General features: G+C 36.8%; 1 protein-coding gene across 1 annotated transcript in view; it reads left to right on the forward strand.

Annotated features, from left to right (window-relative positions):
* CDH7 (cadherin 7) overlaps positions 1-18,759 on the forward strand; it is a 110,674-nt gene that overhangs the window by 37,267 nt on the left and 54,648 nt on the right. The window contains exons 2-4 of the mRNA XM_060029564.1: positions 6,954-7,248; positions 10,979-11,098; positions 17,858-18,025. Of these exons, the coding sequence (XP_059885547.1) occupies positions 6,954-7,248; positions 10,979-11,098; positions 17,858-18,025 (583 nt within the window). The remainder of the gene's footprint in view (positions 1-6,953; positions 7,249-10,978; positions 11,099-17,857; positions 18,026-18,759) is intronic.

An 18,759-nucleotide genomic window follows, 5' to 3' on the forward strand; every position in this document is an offset into this window, starting at 1 on the left:
GAGAAGACAAGAGGGGAGGACAAGTGCTGTGGAGCCTTTAGGGAGTTGCACGTAGCTGTGTGGAATGGAAAATGCTTCTCTGAGCTCCTATCTGTCAGTCCCTGGTGAAAAAGACATGGCTCTTCACGTGAAGCTCCGAGTAACCATGCCTTAGACAGAAATGTAGAACTTTTTCAAACAAAAGCAAGATTTCCCCCACTAAGGAAGGGCAGGTACTTGCATTGTACAGCTCTTTGTGGACTTACATATGGATAGAAAGTGACATTTTACAAAATACTTCCAAATGCGTTACTTCATTTTATCCTCACTTCAGCATTCAAGGCTAGGTGGACATTTAGGATGCTGATCTATAACAAGGGATAAACTGGGATTTAAGTGCGATCAAGGCAGCAAGATAAGCGGAGTGGAGATTCAGCAGCCATACTTCTGGTTGCTTTGCATGGACCTAGCATCTGTACCACCGCTACTCAGTATGTACTGAGACCCCAGAATGAATGTTTATTGCCATTGAGTTAGCGTGAACTTTTCCTGAGGATAAAAATAATCATAGAAGTCCCTCCTTTTTAAAATTTACTATTGGTTAAAAAAAAAAGAAATGAGATTTTCTTGGCAGTTTTAACCTTACCTAAGTACTTCCTGAATTGTTTCCCTTTCCTTTATTATTCTATGTGTAATAATTAATACCTATACTTCTTAAACCACACATCTTCCTCAAAGATGCTTCACAAGTAAATTGTGTTCCATTACCCTGGACCACAATGATAATTATAAATTAGGAATACTTCAGCCAGAAAAAAAAAGTTACTCATACACTTGTTTTCATCTGTAATATTTCTTCAACAGCTTGATAATTACATGGTATCCAGTGGCATGTGGAAAATATCTATTAAAAAGCATAATGAGAAAAGAAAACTTGCATGTAATGTGTATATTCAAGCAGTTTTATTTCTGCTAATTATTGTTTAAATCTGCCCTCTATACTTATAATTTTAACCTTGTACAAGTTTAGCAGAAGTAAAATGCATGAGTTCTAACAATCTGTAATATATTTTTAAACTTAAAAAAATCAAGAATCTATAATAAGTAAATCAGTGGTAGAAAATTTACCTTAGAAATCTTTTGCCTAATATTCAGTATAAATCATTCTCAGATGGATTAACATGGTGTTCAAAGGGACATATGCGTATTTTTTGTTTAACCCTCATTACTCCGTTTCTGTACACAAATGTAGTAGTATAATAATGCATTTTGCATTTTTCTTATTCAAATTGCTCGTTATAGAAAAATTGAATATAACACTATTTCCATCGTATATATTCAGTGAGGATCACAGAGGCTTTTGTGTAGTTTTATATTTTTAGTGTCAAGACTTCCATGATAAACGTTGTCTCTGTCCCAATAGTTTCATCTTATGTCTGTATTCTTTTTTTATGAATAACTATTTAAAAATTTTTTTAACATCTTTATTGGAGTATAATTGCTTTACAAAGTACAATCCTGACATTATAGTAATTTATCTTTACGAATCACATCCTGCTGCAATATCTCAAGTAGTTGTCACAATTGTTCAGTGAAGTCCAAGTACAGGCATTTCTATCTCCATTTTATAGAGGAGGAGAGGAGGGGGGGCTTCCCTGGTGGCGCAGTGGTTGAGAGTCCGCCTGCCGATGCAGGGGACACGGGTTCGTGCCCCGGTCCGGGAAGATCCCACACGCCGCGGAGCGGCTGGGCCCGTGAGCCATGGCCGCTGAGCCTGCGCATCCGGAGCCTGTGCTCCGCAACGGGAGAGGCCACAACAGTGAGAGGCCCGCGTACCGCAAAAAATAAAATAAAATAAAGTAAATAAATATAGAGGAGGGGAACTAGGAGAGTAAAGACAAGATCAGCAGTAAGATCAGATAACAGGCAGAATTGAAGACGTTCATAGAGGGAAGAAAAGTTGGTCAATATATTGAATTGATTTTTTTTTCCTCAGTCTTTTTTTTTTTACCTCAGTCTTTGCTAAATAGAGGAATATTCTCCATTTTCAGACTTTTTAAGCAGATGGATCGCAAGTGCTAGATCAGGTAGTTCATATCAGGCCCTAGTTGATTAAATAAATGTAAGAAAATTGTCGGAACTGCAGTACATTGATCTGTTTTTAGTTTTGCTCTTTACAATCTTAAATGTAAAAAATAAATGGTGGATTAAAAAATTAATCAAGAACATGAGATTCTGCCATCTGAGGACATCCAAGGGTCTATCAAACCCTCCTTAATCACCTGTGTGTGTGTGTGTGAAGTATTGTATAAGACTTAGGAAAACAGGAATAAGAAAGCATCTCTGTCTCTCCAGGGCTCTGCCTCTTGGGGAACACAAAGGTACCAATGCAGAAGTTACCCTGGGCATAGAAAACAAGGTATCTGAACTCCATCTCGGCGGTTCAGAGGATTGGGGAGGACAAACCAGAGATACAGGATGTTGTTTTGTTTAGTTTGTTTTCTTTTTACTTAGTGCTATTAAAACTTAAAAGGATAGAAATTGAAATAAAACAAGCACTCCTGTTTTACAATGTGGATTAAAAATTTACTAAATTCACTGCAACAAATTTTTTATTCAGAATGTGGAATATGGTGATAAAAAGAACCCAGCTCTTAAGGAGTTTATACATTAAAGACGGGATTGGGATTGGGTAGGAAAACAACTAAACCAGATTTTCATTATAAAGCAGAATTGAAAGCATTTTGTCATAGAAATTCAAACAACATGCCATGTGGGAAAACTAGGATTGTTAAGGCTTCAGTAAGAGGGAACTTGGATTAAGTAGAGTTGGTTGTCAGTTGGTGGGTAAGATGATGGAGGACGTGTCTGGAAAAGATGCTCTGCTCAGGCAGTGGTAACTAGACCCACGTGCCTGGGACACAGAGGGCCCTCTGGGATGTGGTAGGAAAGAGAGACTGGGGAGATGGCACATGGCCACATGGAGCCGAGCGCTTAGGATTTGGAGTTAAACCCAGAGCCCATGGGGAGCAATTATTTGATGAGGGGTGTGACACAATTCAGTACACGTTTTGGGGAGATCATTTCTGACGTGCACTATAACAGCCTCGATGATGTGAGTTATTAAAAGTGGAAAATAACTGGGGAGCTTTGTGATAGCCCAAGTGAAAGATCTGAAGAGTCCAAGTTAGCATGATTGTTCAGAGGGACTGGAGAATGGGTTGATACGTTAGAGGTAACGAGCGCGTATTCCTTCGAGCAGGGATGATGGAACCATAACAGATGACTAAACAGAATATACTTAGGTGTATGTGAAGTATGCTTTGCATCCTGGCCTGTGTAGGTTATAACTCAGTCCAACAGTTTCATGTTTCTTACATTGTTACCGTACACGGTGCTGGCATAGTGACATTGGATTCGCGTAATACTTAGATCTCCTCCCTGCTTATTCTTTTGCCTTATCATGAGCTGGACTCAGCTAAGAGGGCTGTGCTCCTTACTGTTTGTGCTCATTTGCCAACAACAAAAAACAATTTATATATTTAATGTAAATATTTACTTTGGAGTCACAACAAATATTTCGAAAAGGATTTAGGGACACAGTACAAGTGAGTTTTGTCTGGTGATTAATCAAGATTTTGTTGTTATTGTTTAGATGAATTACAAGATCATGTTTACAAGGATATTGGCAAGTGAAATAGACATCACAACATGAATTCTACTCTGCCCCCAATAGAGTGCAAATCGTTTTTTTTTATTGTGTTTTTCATTTATTACTTATTTGCTCACTTACCATATTGTGGGACCGCAGAATTTTTTTTTCCTGGCCAGAGGTTTTCACTGTGGACAGTCCTACTCTATTCCATAATCATCATTGATAAAGACTGTGCATGAGTGTGTGTGTGCATTTGGCGGGGGTAAGGGTGGGGCTACATAGACACGTGTCTTAACTTAAGAATGCCATTCAGTCCTTCTACACTTGCAGCATTTTTCTTTTCTGAGCATGCTTTTTCAGCACAGAAGGATAATAGTTTTTCCTAACAGCATGGGGTTTCACCCCACGTATTAAGATAGTATCGTGGGTGTAGCCTCACAGATTCAGTGTCTGCATCATCTGATAATTATGTGTGTATCCATCTTGACATTCCAGAGTTGGTCCTCCACTTTTCAACTGCAGATGCTTCCACTAACCTTGCAAGGACACCGAGTCGAGACTCATAGCAGTTTTATGCTCGTGAATTTTAGCAGTGGTTACAAGCCTAGTGATGGTCCCAGCTGAGAGAAAAGTGTCAGTGATGGGGAGGGTGGTAGATTTCAGGGCTCCTGCAATAGATGTGTGGGTGTGTCTGTGTGGGTTGGGGGCGGGCAGTGATGGTGGTGGCAGTTAGAGGTAGAAGAATTCTGATCCTTGAAGAAGTGGAAAAACAAGCAGTATGAACCTTTTTTTTTTTTTTTTTTTTTTTTTTTTTTTGCGGTACGCGGGCCTCTCACTGCTGTGGCCTCTCCCGTTGCGGAGCACAGGCTCCGGATGCGCAGGCTCAGTGGCCATGGCTCACGGGCGCCGCCGCTCCGCGGCATGTGGGATCTTCCCGGACCAGGGCACGAACCCGTGTCCCCTGCATCGGCAGGCGGACTCTCAACCACTGCGCCACCAGGGAAGCCCAGTATGAACCTTTTTTACCTTTAAGTTCTTACGCTGTCAGTAATGGAGAACAACTAGCGATACCGCATAACGTCAGATACGGCATCAGAGCTCAGGCTGGAGATCAGTCAGGATTTCATGTACATTCTGTATTGAAAGGAATGCATCCTCTCTCCCTTACCTGAATACCCCAGGAATACATGGTATCCCTACGCTGTGAAGCCAGCAGTCAGTTGATAGGAATTAGTTTAATGAATCATAAGGGCTGGTCCTATAAATGGGAGCCCCTAGTGATATTTAGAGAGATAGCAAACCTTTGATTAAAGACGCAGCCTGTGTATAACTTCTGTATGTTTGTGGTCATCAAGGGCGAGGAGGGGTTGGGAGAATGACTGTGAGAAGTGTGTGTAAGGGGGAATACTTGAGGTATTAGCTGCTGAAAAGCAACTTACTTTCACCTATAATCTGCATTTGTCTCTGGACTCAAGTCTTTGCTCTGTGTTGTTGAGTGTGGTTTATTGCTTTTCTGTAACGTCAGGAAAAGTCCCTTCTGGTGCATCATAAAACGTGTTGATGGAAACACTGAGCGTCTTTGAGATTTGGGGAGTGATGAGGTGGGAGTGGTTGTCTGTACCCTTCTGCCCCGAGTTCTCCTTTGTGGCATCTTTAATGTCCTCACCTCACAGGACACAGCATCTCCCCCAGAGGCAGGATCCCCATTGTGGGGAGCGGAGGATGGGCTTTCCACCAGCCTAATGGTTTTCATTCTTCTAGCTCTGCCATGGAGAGCTGGCAGCATGACCAGCAAAGTACTTTGTCTGCCTCAGTTTCCTCGTCTGTTAAAGGGATAATAAAGTCAGTCAGTGTGAGCGTGGAATGAGTTACTATGTAGAGAACATTAGCAGTAGTTCCTGGCACATAGGAGTGCTCAGTAATTCAAACTATAGTAATTCTTAGCTTGCTTCGTCTTAAATTAGAGGGAGATATGTATGTAATAGTCACCCTGAGAATACTTAAGAAAATTAAATAATTCATTACATTTCAAGAATACAACTTCTCCGTATGCTGGATAATCACGCTACAGAGTGTTCCACACTGAACAAAGCTAAAGTAAAACTTGTGCCAGAAATTAATTTTTTTGTATCATTTCGTCCTAACTGAAAACTACAGAAACTAAAGGATAAATCAGGTATTTAAGTATTCTGAAGCTGAGTATAAACATAGCTGTTACAGTGCGATGGAAGAATCACTTAGAGTTCGTGGTACGGAAGCAGTATCCTCAACAGCTAAGGATGGAAATGGACTGAGCGTCCACTTGCCTAAGTTTCCCATATCTTATATTTTTTGAACCTTGTCTTTCAAAGAATGCAAACGTAGTTCTGCAGGGCAGTGAACAGCCTTGTTATTTGGTAAATTGGGTATTTGCGTTTGTATTAATTGCAGTCCAGAATCACGGCGGTTATAGAGGATGAAAGATTGTTGAAATTACAGATTGAGCACTGTATTTCTCAGGTTATGAAGTTCAGGGAAATATGTAATTATTTCTGAGTTTCCTCAGGTTCCTCTGTTCAACATAATGTTCTGACATACAGAAGGGACAGTTCCAGATATGAAATGCAAATCAGTAGGGGCTGCCCCTGAGCCGTAGCCGGGGTTAATCATGCAAATCTAATGCTGTTCTTGGTATTTCAAGAAAGGTTTTAGTTGAAGTCTCAGGCACATATTGATTTAAAATTCCTACTTCAGAGAGCAGTGTAATTTTTCTTTTACAGCTTCAAATTTTAAAATACAGAACAGGATTTGGAGATCAATTTAGTGACTGGACATCTATCCATCCTTAATAATCCTGAAAAGTTGTGGGAGTTGGGAGGGAAGGGCACCCTTAAAGGATGTGGCGATTTCTAAGCAGATTAAAGAATATATTAGATCTAAAGTTACAAATGTTCTATAGCAAGTCCCTTTGCTTGGAATACGATCAAATCAACCAATTATGCATGGTTACTGAATGTCTGCTCTGGTCAAAGAAGATGGCTAAAACTGGCAAGGACAGACCAAATCAAAAATAACACTACAACGAGTTCCTAACTTTGGGAATGGTATAAAATTCCTTTGGAAATGAGACTGTTTACAGGAAGAAATGAAATGTCTTGCTCACAAGTGCAAGCTAACACATTCTAATAGCCGTTTCCGTTGTGCACAAAGTGCGTCCGCTTATCTTTCCAAGAACAGTAAAATTTCATATGCTGCTGCCTGACATAGAATTATGTTGACATATCTCCATATCGCTGACTCGCTTGTAAGTTAATCTCATCTCACATGAATTTTTCACCAGCTTCACTCTGATGTTGATAAAGGAGATGGTTCCATCAAATACATCTTGTCAGGCGAAGGGGCAAGTTCCATTTTCATTATTGATGAGAACACGGGGGATATTCATGCCACCAAGAGGCTTGACCGCGAGGAGCAGGCCTACTACACCCTCCGCGCCCAGGCGCTGGACCGGCTAACCAACAAGCCCGTGGAGCCCGAGTCGGAGTTCGTCATCAAGATTCAGGACATCAATGACAACGAACCTAAATTCCTGGACGGCCCGTACACTGCCGGAGTTCCCGAGATGTCTCCTGTGGGTAAGTAAAGAGCAAGTTGGTCTTGTACCATCTGATTTTAGGAGGTTTGTATTTAAAATTAAATCACCATAATTACTGGGGAAGAAATCACATTAGCATCTGTGTGGACATTGCCATTTAGTGTGAGGGGAATATTTGAGATGCGTTAGTAGCCAGTATCCAAATTCTATTTTTTGACACATTATTTTATTTATACGGAAAATTAGGAAATTCTTCCTTTTACACACCTGTCTCAGTGTCTTCAAGAAATTACATAGGTCTTACAATCCCTTTTCAATTTAATATTTAAAATTAAAAAATGATTCAAATTATGCCTAAGAAGTTTAAAAAAAAACACAATAAAATTATCAAACCAAAAAAAAAAAATCATTCTAGACACAGTCCTGTGATGATCTATTACTTTTCTTTTCCTTTCTCCCCATGTTAAAATAAGAATTCACTCTTCTAAGCATCTCTCTGGGGCCAGGGTATCAGGCAAGGCCAGCAGTGTATCTAGGCTAATATTAGAATCAGCTGGTCTATTTCCTTACAGAGTATGCTTGAACCTGTAAATGTCCATCCGCCTGCCACCACTAATCTTTTTGTGATTTCTCCAGAAATTTAAATGCATGAAAATTTATACTGAATTTATAATAATGGTAAAGTGATACTCAGTGTGAGATATATAAAAGAATAATGAAGGCTGTTTTACTCAAAGGCCTTTTGATGTTGCTCCATTACTGGAAAAAATGGAAAGCAAATTACCTTTAGCATATACTGTATTTCAAATACTATTAAACTGTCTTTTAAATTCCACTGATTTAGGTACCTTTGGAATAGTTTTCAGCCAGTATGTAATTTAGGTATGGATGATCTTACAAAATAAAAAAAAAAAAATGATGGGGCTGGAATAGAGACCAGTTGATTTATATCTTTTATTTCCTGTTGTTTATAGAAGGGGGAAGTTTATTTAAAATAATATTATATATTAAATAATATTATTTAATATATAATATTAATATTATATATTATCATAATATATAATATATAATATTAAAATAATAATCGAACTTGTATTTTAACACGTATTTCAACTCAAGTCTTTGATTTGTTTTACTTGATTGATTGATTGATCGTTTTACTTTAAATAAAAGTCAGTACGTTCATTCCAGCTTTCGATCCACACATCTGCCATGCTGGGGAGTGGAGTTGCAAAGATGTGTATTACATGTGCCCAATTTAGTGACCCTGAATTTCTGTTCCAGTCAGATTGGAGAGGGAACATTATTTTGGGATCATGCTCAAGCTGCTAAAGAAATACAACTGAAAATAAGCCAGAGGAATCGATGCTTGCGGACAGGAAAAGTTCTGAGCTGCAGTGGCAGCATCTCACTATAATTATCTTCCGTGTAAATATTTCTTTGACCAAACAGGCTTATTCACACTTTCTCAATACTGTCCAGTCCTTCAGAGTGCTTCCTGCTGCTCTTGTTTAATGACAGAAACAACAACGATGATGACACCAGCAGCAACAAGATTTGGGAGGTTTTAGAGAAAAGAGAAGGCACGTTGTCCTCTCCAAAGTAGTAATGTTTAGAAAAACAGGAGGTTTTGAGGTGTGTTGAAGCAATTCAGTTCAATGCCGTAATTCTCCTGGGCATTTTGGGCATTCTTCATGGGCTTGCTAAGGTTTTCCTTTCCTGTGTAGAACCCAGCAGTGCAAATTGGATTACTGTGAGCTTTTTGTTCTAGAGGCTGAATAATGCACTGTAGTTTTGGTTCCAGTGGTACCACTCTGATATCAAACAGCATGATTATTATGTGCATGTGTAAGTTATTTTAGTTATTTGATTCCAACAGGTTCAGAACTTTTTAGAAAATGATTTCTCTGTGTCTTCAGGATTTACTTGACACTAATTGAGGTCACTTGGTTAATATCAAAATTTGAGCTAAGAACAATAAATGTCTACATAAAATGTATCCTATGGACTTATAGTGACAGCTTATCAAAGTGTTTAATTCTAACCAAATAGTCATAATAGCCACTGAATAGTATGGTATATACAACACAAGTTTTCAGTATTTATTATTCAGGCCTACTTTTTTTTTTTTCATTGAGAACTAACTAAGATTTGAAACACACTCATAAGTCCCTGGGATCTCTTATTTGTTGCCAGAAGAGCATAGATAAGCGTGACAATACAAGTGTGTGTGTGCGCACATGTGTGTTTGTATATGTCTGTGTGCCTGTGCCTGTGTATAAATTATTTAACGAACACTTCAGAAAAAATTATACACAACAAAATTTACTGAAGTATAGTTTTCATTATTTTGTTTGTTTCAAGGTGTTTTCTTTTCCGGTGAAGTAGGAAATCGGTACTTAACCGTATCACGAGAATAAATATTGCTGTAACGATGGTGCTGTAAAGATGTTCTCTATTTCCTTATAGAGGAAATAGAGAACATCAAAGTCATTGATTCTAACATTTTAAAATAGTCAAAATCTAATTGTTAAAAAGATTTTTAAATATACATCATTCACTGTTTGGTCCTACCAAGCATCCAGAGCGCAGTCTCCTAAGTCTATCAAATAAAAAAAATAAAACTTCCGAATTTACAAAATGTGTGTGTGTGTGTATACACAACACACACGTACACATGCAAATTTTCCACCCAATCTGAAAGAAAATAGAATTGGTAAGGGAAATCATAATCTGGAAAAGAGAATAGACTTGTAATTATAAGATGGGTATTGGTGACTTATTTAAGGCATTTAGAGAGGGAGATCTACATAGGAATATATCTAAAAGAGATGTTAGACTAAAAATGCCATATTTTCAAGAATTTATTAGAAACCAACTTGAACCTTAAAAGAATACAGAAAGGGATTTGTCCCATTCCCATCAGCTGTGTCATAAATGATAAAATAGCATGTGCTTAAATATTTAAACTCAGCAAATGTGAGCAGCTAATATTTTTAAGATGATATTCCAAATGGAAATAAAAAGAACAGATCCCACTAAATGCCTTCCATATGGAATAAGTGAATGCATAGTAAAAGGAAGAAGCAATATGACATTCTATCATATGAAATGTAGAAAAACAACCAATGTTGTGATTTTTCAAGTTGCCATGCCTTTTCTCCTTTGGGAGGGTTTGGTTTAAACTTTCATTTCATGTTTTTGTTTTTAAATCAATTAGTGAAAACAAATGAAAAATAAAACTACTACAGGAAGAGACACAGTAGCCACTTAATACCCAGTTAAATGTATCAACTGAATATGCTTTATTCAGTTAATGAAGTTTCAGTTTCTGTCTGGCTTTACTTTGCTACAGCAGTGAGGTTGCCTCAGTGATTTGAGTGTCACGATGTTAGTATTTGTCATGCTGCCTTCTAGACAGTGATTGAGACTTATAGAGATTGCTCCTGATAAAAATTTATTACCCAACCCTGATGGATGAGATGCCTAAAATTTGAGTCCCATCCACTTCTGAATATATATCCCTGCCTAACTTGCACCATCAGTCTTATTTTCATGTCCCTTAAATATTTCTGAAGGATGAATTATCATTTATCATATTTTGGGGTTTGTCTTAGGCAAAAAATAAAATATGATATCAATTTTTCATGTACCTTAGAATAAGAAAAATGAAAAACAAATCTAGTGTAGAATCTTTAGCGTTTTGTGAGTTCTTATGTTTTGTGGCATTTGGGAGTTTTTAACTCATTGGTTTTGGGATTGGCACGTAGGGACCTCAGTGGTACAAGTGACAGCAACGGATGCCGATGATCCTACATACGGCAACAGCGCCCGAGTGGTCTACAGTATCCTGCAAGGACAGCCATACTTCTCAGTGGAGCCAAAGACAGGTAAAAACTGACATGCAACTCTCTTTGTAAAGTCATCATTTATATCTTGGCATAGAATTAATAATAGTTATTTTTATTCAGTATAGTTGGAATTGATAACAGACACTATTTTTACTGTGGTTCTCTCAATATGTGTACCCTGGTAATAAACAGCATATTATTTATAGAGACATTAGCACACTTTAAGAATATTTTATTACATTTATCAGTATTCCTACCAAAATTAAACAAAATATTAGATATTGAAAAGTGTTTCAGCTGTTACCTCTTGACGATATAAGAAAATGTTCATCATTCATCTCTAAATGTTTTTTGCTTTGTTTTCTTTAATTAATTCACATAGGAATTACACACAGTAAAATTTAAATCTTAAGCAAAATCTCCTTGCCATGCAGTAGAATATGTACTAGGTTCAGCTTGTCCTTCCAGGGGCTAGTTTTTCTCAGGGAAATTAGTTGAAACATAACACTTAGGATGATGCTCTGCTAAATCAAAAACTAAATTAAATGACTTTTAATTTCAGAAAAAAAAATTATGAATTGCAAAGCTGCCTGGATACAATATGTGGTTGTTTGGCTAGATATTCTGTTTTGTTTTGAAGATGAAATAGTTTATATACCGTAAGACTATAATTTGGAGCACTGTTTTCTTGGTTATAAAATAATATTTTATCTATTCTGCTCCTCTGGCTCTGGGTATAGGGAAGTGTGGGCAGGTGTGAAGATGGGTGGGTATGAGCCATTGGTCTTCTTCATCACTGTGAAAATCCAAAATTTCTCTATATTTTAATAATTTTGCCTTTATCATGGAGAATAATTCTTCCTTAAGTAGCAAGTTTGTGATTTTGAAAATTTGATAGTACTTATGATCCTAAATGAATATTTTAAATGCCACTTACCCTGTTTTTCATATTATAAAAAATGGCAACATCAAATCATTCTCAAATCACTGGGGGGGATAAACATTTTAAGTGTCTTTTGAGAATGACAGTTGTGCAAAAACAGACGAGTACATTTGCTGCGAGCTCATCATTCATTAGAATTTTCATAGAGGCTGTGGCACATTTTTTTTACCAATGTTGTGATAAAGTCTGGAAGCTGCCTAGAAAGTCTGATAGAGGAGAAATAGTTCTGATTCAGCGAGTATTGAAGGAGAAGTAAATGAAAGTATCTGGTTTATGATCTGAATCCTGGGAATGTAGAAGTTGTGCTCGTGGTTGATTTAATGATAGATCTGAGAACCTAAATTCAGACACCCACCCATTCCCTTCTATATCTACTCTTTGCAGCCTAGAAAGACATTGACAAGTTTCTGACAATTTGCTCACAAATTGTATACCTCCTGCATTATATAACCTGTTCAAAAATAGCATGTACTAATCCCAAGGGTTAAATATTTTGCTGCTACTAATGATTGGCTTGTGATTTTAGCTTTGCTGTAAGACAATAGGTGTTTCATAGGCCCTGTGTAGGTAAGACCTCACCTGTTGAGCAACTGGACAATAGTCTGTGTCATGGCATCACATGATTAGTACTTCAAACTTAATTTTAATTTTCAATCTCAAGGACCGTGTATTACAGGAGGTAAAGTTTCATTTAATTTTGTTTTGGTTAAGAGTTTTTAATGCTGTAATCATGGTAATCATTGGGACTTCTCTTTCTTATAGTCATTTGTGCAGAGGTATTCTAGGAATTGTGTGTCCTCTCTGCTATCATAATATAGAGAATGCATCCCCCCCCGCAAAAAAAAAATGGAATTCTATTTTTCTGACAAAAATGGATGCAGAATTTTCAGGCCTTACAAGCATGAAAAGCTGTGTAGACAGTTTGAGGTAGTCTTCCTTAGTTGGTGTATGATTCTTACCTATGTAAGAAATAACATTATTTCCCACATCTCCAAATCTAAGGCCTTTTGAGAAGAATGTAAAACTTTTGACAGGAAAAATGCTGAAAATATGTTAAATCAAGATTATATAAAATAGGCCTATGAAATCACTGTTAAATACATCTCTGAAAGTTTAACTTCTAATTTCTTTTTTTAAAAGGAGTAATATTAGTAATATTAATAACAACCATTACTATTTGTTAATCACATATCATTAACTTAGCCTGGCTAAAATCTCTGAGCATGTATTCCATCTGTAGCACACTTACAGGCCACATGACCAGAGGGTAAGTGTATTTTCTACGTTAATTTCTCAGTCCACAAAGCCAGGATGTGAGTAGCTGCAAAAAACAATGTTGACAATTCAGCAAGCAAAGAGAATGGCACTAGAAACAAGATAGTGTAGCATTAAAAGGACTGCAAAGATATGTACACTACCAAACGTAAGGTAGATAGCTAGTGGGAAGCAGCTGCATAGCACAGGGAGATCAGCTCGGTGCTTTGTGACCACCTAGAGGGGTGGGATAGGGAGGGTGGGAGGGAGGGAGACGCAAGAGGGAAGAGATATGGGAACATATGTATATGTATAACTGATTCACTTTGTTATAAAGCAGAAACTAACACACCATTGTAAAGCAATTATACTCCAATAAAGATGTAAAAAAAAAAAAACATTCTCATCACCTATCTTCATAATGTCCCCAAATTCACAGGGAGATTGAGAATTATTCTAATGTGTTTATCTAGTCTGTAACCTACAAGCAAATAGATCCAGTTTGTCAATCTATTTCATATATGGCAGGACTGGCTACATAATTTGCTATTTGAAATGAAAGTGCAGGCTTCTTGTTCTAAAATTAGTAGGATTTCAGACGTCATCAGCAGAGCAGAAACCAAACATGGGGACACTGTGTGACTGCACAGACCACAAGGCCATGAAGTTGGCCTTGAAAAATGGTTGGGGTGTCAAATATCACTTGCCATTTAGGAGTTCTTTCTTAAACAGAGAGGTGTGACTCTATGGTGCCTGCGTTAGAGATTACATGCGTACTTGTTACATCCTAGCTTTAGGTAAGTAATACAGTTGTAACAAAGCCCTCGTCCCTAATACACCCTTCATGCACGTTCCATCCTGTGGCATGGCTCATGGTGTAGAGGACTCTCACTCCTGTCAGGGCTTCCTCAGGACATCCTCTCACAAGAGTGAGGGGATGTAACGACAGTCCCTTCCTCAGCGACTCTTTATTTGATGCCAGCTCTGTAATCCTTTGATGATCCAGAAGCTTCCATCTCTACTATTGTTGGCTCTTCTCCATGTTTTTATGGTTCTGTTATATGCTTCACGTAGAGGTAGAGAAACCAAATAATACAAGTCTTAGACAGAAAATTTAGAAAAGAATACAAACTTATTGGAAGAGATTCACCTGTACATCTAATGTATCTTGAACCCGACAGCATGAATAGCCCAGCCCTGTGTTACCTGACTGATGTGGTTGCCTAGACTCCTGGGACTAATCCGGAGCTTCAGAATGGACTTCAGAAATGTACACATCTGAATTCTTAAGGAGATTCCATGATAACAGAATATGCTTTAAAAAGCAAAACAAAACATTGATGGCGAGTAGGAGATAAGAAAATTATCTGAAAGTTTATTCCCATACCAAAAACTAGACAGTTTTTGCATAATACTAGTGATAAACTGATGTTTCATACACAATACTTTTTTGTGGACATGGATTATAAAAAGTTCTGGGTTACTGGTCAGATGTACATCTATAGAAAAATGATTATTCAGAAAGCCAAAAATCGGAGCCAGTCTCTTTTCTAAAGAGTTACAGGATATATTCTTCTCATCATAAGTGGCTTAAAATTATTGACTATTAAAATTAAATATTATCCTCTCCCATGAAAACCTCACAGAACTGTAAGGTTATGATTAGGCAAGACTGGCCTTTACCACATCAGAGACATAGTAAAAAAACAGTTTCTGTGTGTGTGTGTGTGTGTCTGTCTATATAATATACAGCAAAATGCAGATCAAATCCAACGTATGAGAATTCTTTTCCAAATGTATACAGTTGATACTCAAAAGTAAAATGCTAGCAAAAGCCATAGAACTAGAAATGTATTATGTTTGAATGTTCTTATTTAAATTCACTTCTCTCCCAGTTATTTCATTCTTGTAAAAAATATGTTTAATAATTGAGGTATTTGGAAATTACCTTTGCCACCTGCATTTCTTTGCAAACTTTGTGATGATTTTTGCTTTGGAGGAGTGTTATATATAGGCTCATTCGTAAAGAGACAATTAGATGTGTGAAAAATTAAGTGAGTAACTTTTACTACCACACTTCTCCCCTGATAATTCTGTTTTCTTTCAAATAACGCTGCTGAGCAAAACCATGAGAAGATGAGGCGGCTGTGTTTTCTTTGCTGATTAGCTGAGATGTTATGGACCTCTCTCCATCATAATACATGTGCAAGGGTACAAACTCACTTACACATGTTGATTTTGGAAGGAAAATGAGAGATGAATAGAAATTAAAAATGAAAACTGAATGAGTAAGAAATTTTGCTAGAACTTCACTAATATTTGATCTATATGAAATGCACCATTAGTTAAATATTCAAGATTGTCAATGCTCAATGTATAAAAAAGTATTACAAGTAAAGATGATTAACATCAAAGAGAAAAGGGAAGGTTGGGGGGGGGTGGAGGGGGAGGGAGAGAGAGAGAGAGAGAAAGAGAGAGAGAGAGATGTAAGTCCCAGAACTCTTAGACAAAGATTGTTATGCTTGGTAACAGCGTGTCTTACTGAGGTCAGTACTCAATGCCTTATATATTAGAGTTAAGGGAAGTATTGAAGAACAGACATGAAATGTTCATAGAATCATTATGGCCCTAAGAAGAATATTTATGTCTCAGACAGTTATCAATGAACCAAATGGGTATATGACTATGTTTCTTTTGATTGTCATTTTGATGTTTCAGAGATTAACTATAAGCAGTGTGTAGGTAACCGAAAGAATTCAGTGAAAGGGTTACTTAGACCTTGTATTGCTGTGCTTGTAGCAACAGCGTCCAGTATAGTGTATTAGAATAAGTGACTGTTAAAACAACAGCAATAACAACAAATGGCCTACTCAAAGAAGTATAATTTAAATGCTTAAAATACTGATATATTGTTGGGGTGTATATGTGTATATGTGTATGTATTTGATAGCTACTGCTTAGAACTAAGTAACAATAAGGTTGCTTAAGATGGTGTGAGTGTTACTCAGCTTGGAATCTTGAGAACCAGTAACATATTGTTTAAGTTATTCTTAAACTATTGAAAGATTTTCTCATCTCTTCCCCACTCCTAGAATATTTACGGAACTGTAGAATATTGTGAAGAATAGGGAAGGCCTGATATAGTATAATGTGGGCTTGTAACTTATACTTAAGGCTGAAATATAACACACACAGACCATTTTTACATGTGTCCATGGAAGAATCAGCATTTAAACAATTTAAATTGGCAGCTTTTAAAAAACATTTTATAAATTTGGAGGATATAAAAACATTTTTATGCTGAACATGAGGGAAAAAAAACATTTATCCCAACTTGTTTACAATTATGTTCTCCCAAAGAATCATCCTTTATCAAACAGCCCAGTTTTGCCCCTGAGAAGTCCGTGATACCAGAGTTCCTGTTCCTCACATCTGAGTCATTGGGGATTTAAATTCTGACTTAAACTCTAAAAGTTAGAATCTGTTTAATAAAATGATTAGACATTTTTCAAACAAAGTCGATAAAAGTGTTCTAGGTAGGTAGGTAAGATGTCTTCATTGGAAATGATGGAAGTACAGGAAATGATTAAGTAGGATTCTAGACTCCTTCTGGTATCTAATTAGCAAAGATGGCCTCGTATTGCTAGTTTCGAGATCTGTACAGGGCAATATTGAATACATAGGTTTTCATTTGACATAATCTCTATGTGCATATACTAAGTATATTATATTAAGTATATAATGTCATTTTATATATTTACATATAGTGTAAACGAAATTCTATCTCATAAACATACTATTACCTAAACTATTTATGTAATAAATAGTTATTAATATAAAACCACTAATTTAGTGCAGCAGTGATTATTGAGTCAAGCTTTCCTACCAAGCAACATGAAGTTCTGAAATCAATTTTTCATACCTCTGAAGTCTTAAATGCTATCCATATTAAATGCAATTGTTTCGAAAGAAACAATACAACACATCAGTATTTTTAGTGTCTTGATTTCCATTAACACAGTCATTCTCATCTATAGTACTTTTTCTCAGACCTTTAGATACAGCATAAAGTCATCCAGCAGCATAGTTTGGAATGGTGTTTTGTTTATTAAACATACATAACTCTCATTCCTTTTATTTATGGAATAGTTATTTTGCTGGAAAAGAGGTAGTAGCTGGAAGAGAGTTAGGGACCATAGCTGAAAGGTTTGTGGTGATTTCGCATCACTGGGAATTAAGTTGCTGGAGAGGGTGAAAGAGAAAAAGAGAGGTTCATTGTCATATACTTGTACAGGCCACTGCCCATTCTTCTAGAGGAGTATATTTTATTCATTATAAGTTGGTATTTCCTGAGCCATACATTTCCATAAAATCTAAAGATAATCCTCTCTCTCCACCTTTCTGCATTACAGCGTTTTCTGTGTTTGTGATGTTGTATATCATTACTATATCCCTTTGGCCTTTAATATGCATTGCAATTATTAAAAGGAAAAAAACAAAAGGCAACAACTCAAGAGCTATTTTCTACCTATATCAGTGTTCTTCGCTAGTATAAATGCAGTGATTCATGATGCATTTTACTGGGATTTGAAATTTTACAGGAGTCATCAAGACCGCCCTTCCAAACATGGATAGAGAGGCTAAAGACCAGTATTTGCTTGTTATTCAGGCAAAGGATATGGTTGGTCAAAACGGAGGACTCTCTGGAACCACGTCGGTCACCGTGACCCTAACTGATGTCAACGACAACCCGCCTCGCTTTCCTCGAAGTAAGCTGTTCTGTTGCACGTTGCAAGCACATTCGTTTTCCTTGCCAGATTATAAAAATGTCTTTAAAAAGGAGTTTTTCCAAATACTTCTCAAACAAATAATTACCTTAACTACACTCTCCCCCGGTTTTAGCAGAGGCATGACTTTTAATTCAGTAATATGGAATAATAAGGGTATTGAAAATAATTAGAAGTGATTATATCTTTGTATTACTTCTATCTTAAATATAATATGCTTTTTCTTTTGTTCACACTTTGAACACTAGACAGTTATGAAGTTTGTTTATGCATTAATCTTTTTATTCAAAGACATGCTACTCTTTACATTCTGTAAGTTATGAGGTTGTTGCCAATTAGTAACATTCAAATACGCTTCGTGAATTCTCTACGCTAAAAATATTGCTTTATTTTTAAAGATAAAAATAAGAGTCCTGAACTTCACTTTTCATTCCACACTTTTTTTTAACCAGTTCATGTACCTTGAACATTCCTTCTGCTACCTACCACATCTTTTTAATGCAAACGCTCAGCATTTCAAAAGAAATCAGTCCAAAGAACCAGAAAACTGCATTCCCTCAATTTAGTTTCTTTGACCAAAGTGGCTTTTGTTTTAAACAAGAGGAAAAAAATAATTTCTTTAGGTAGAGCTGTCCTGATTGTAAAAAAGCATTTCATCTCACTCTCTTTTAGTTGCCTTTTTTCTGCTTTTTTGTAAATGTGTGTGGTATTTCTTT

Source organism: Delphinus delphis, chromosome 13 (assembly GCF_949987515.2).
Source record: "Delphinus delphis chromosome 13, mDelDel1.2, whole genome shotgun sequence".
NCBI classification, from domain to species: domain Eukaryota; kingdom Metazoa; phylum Chordata; class Mammalia; order Artiodactyla; family Delphinidae; genus Delphinus; species Delphinus delphis.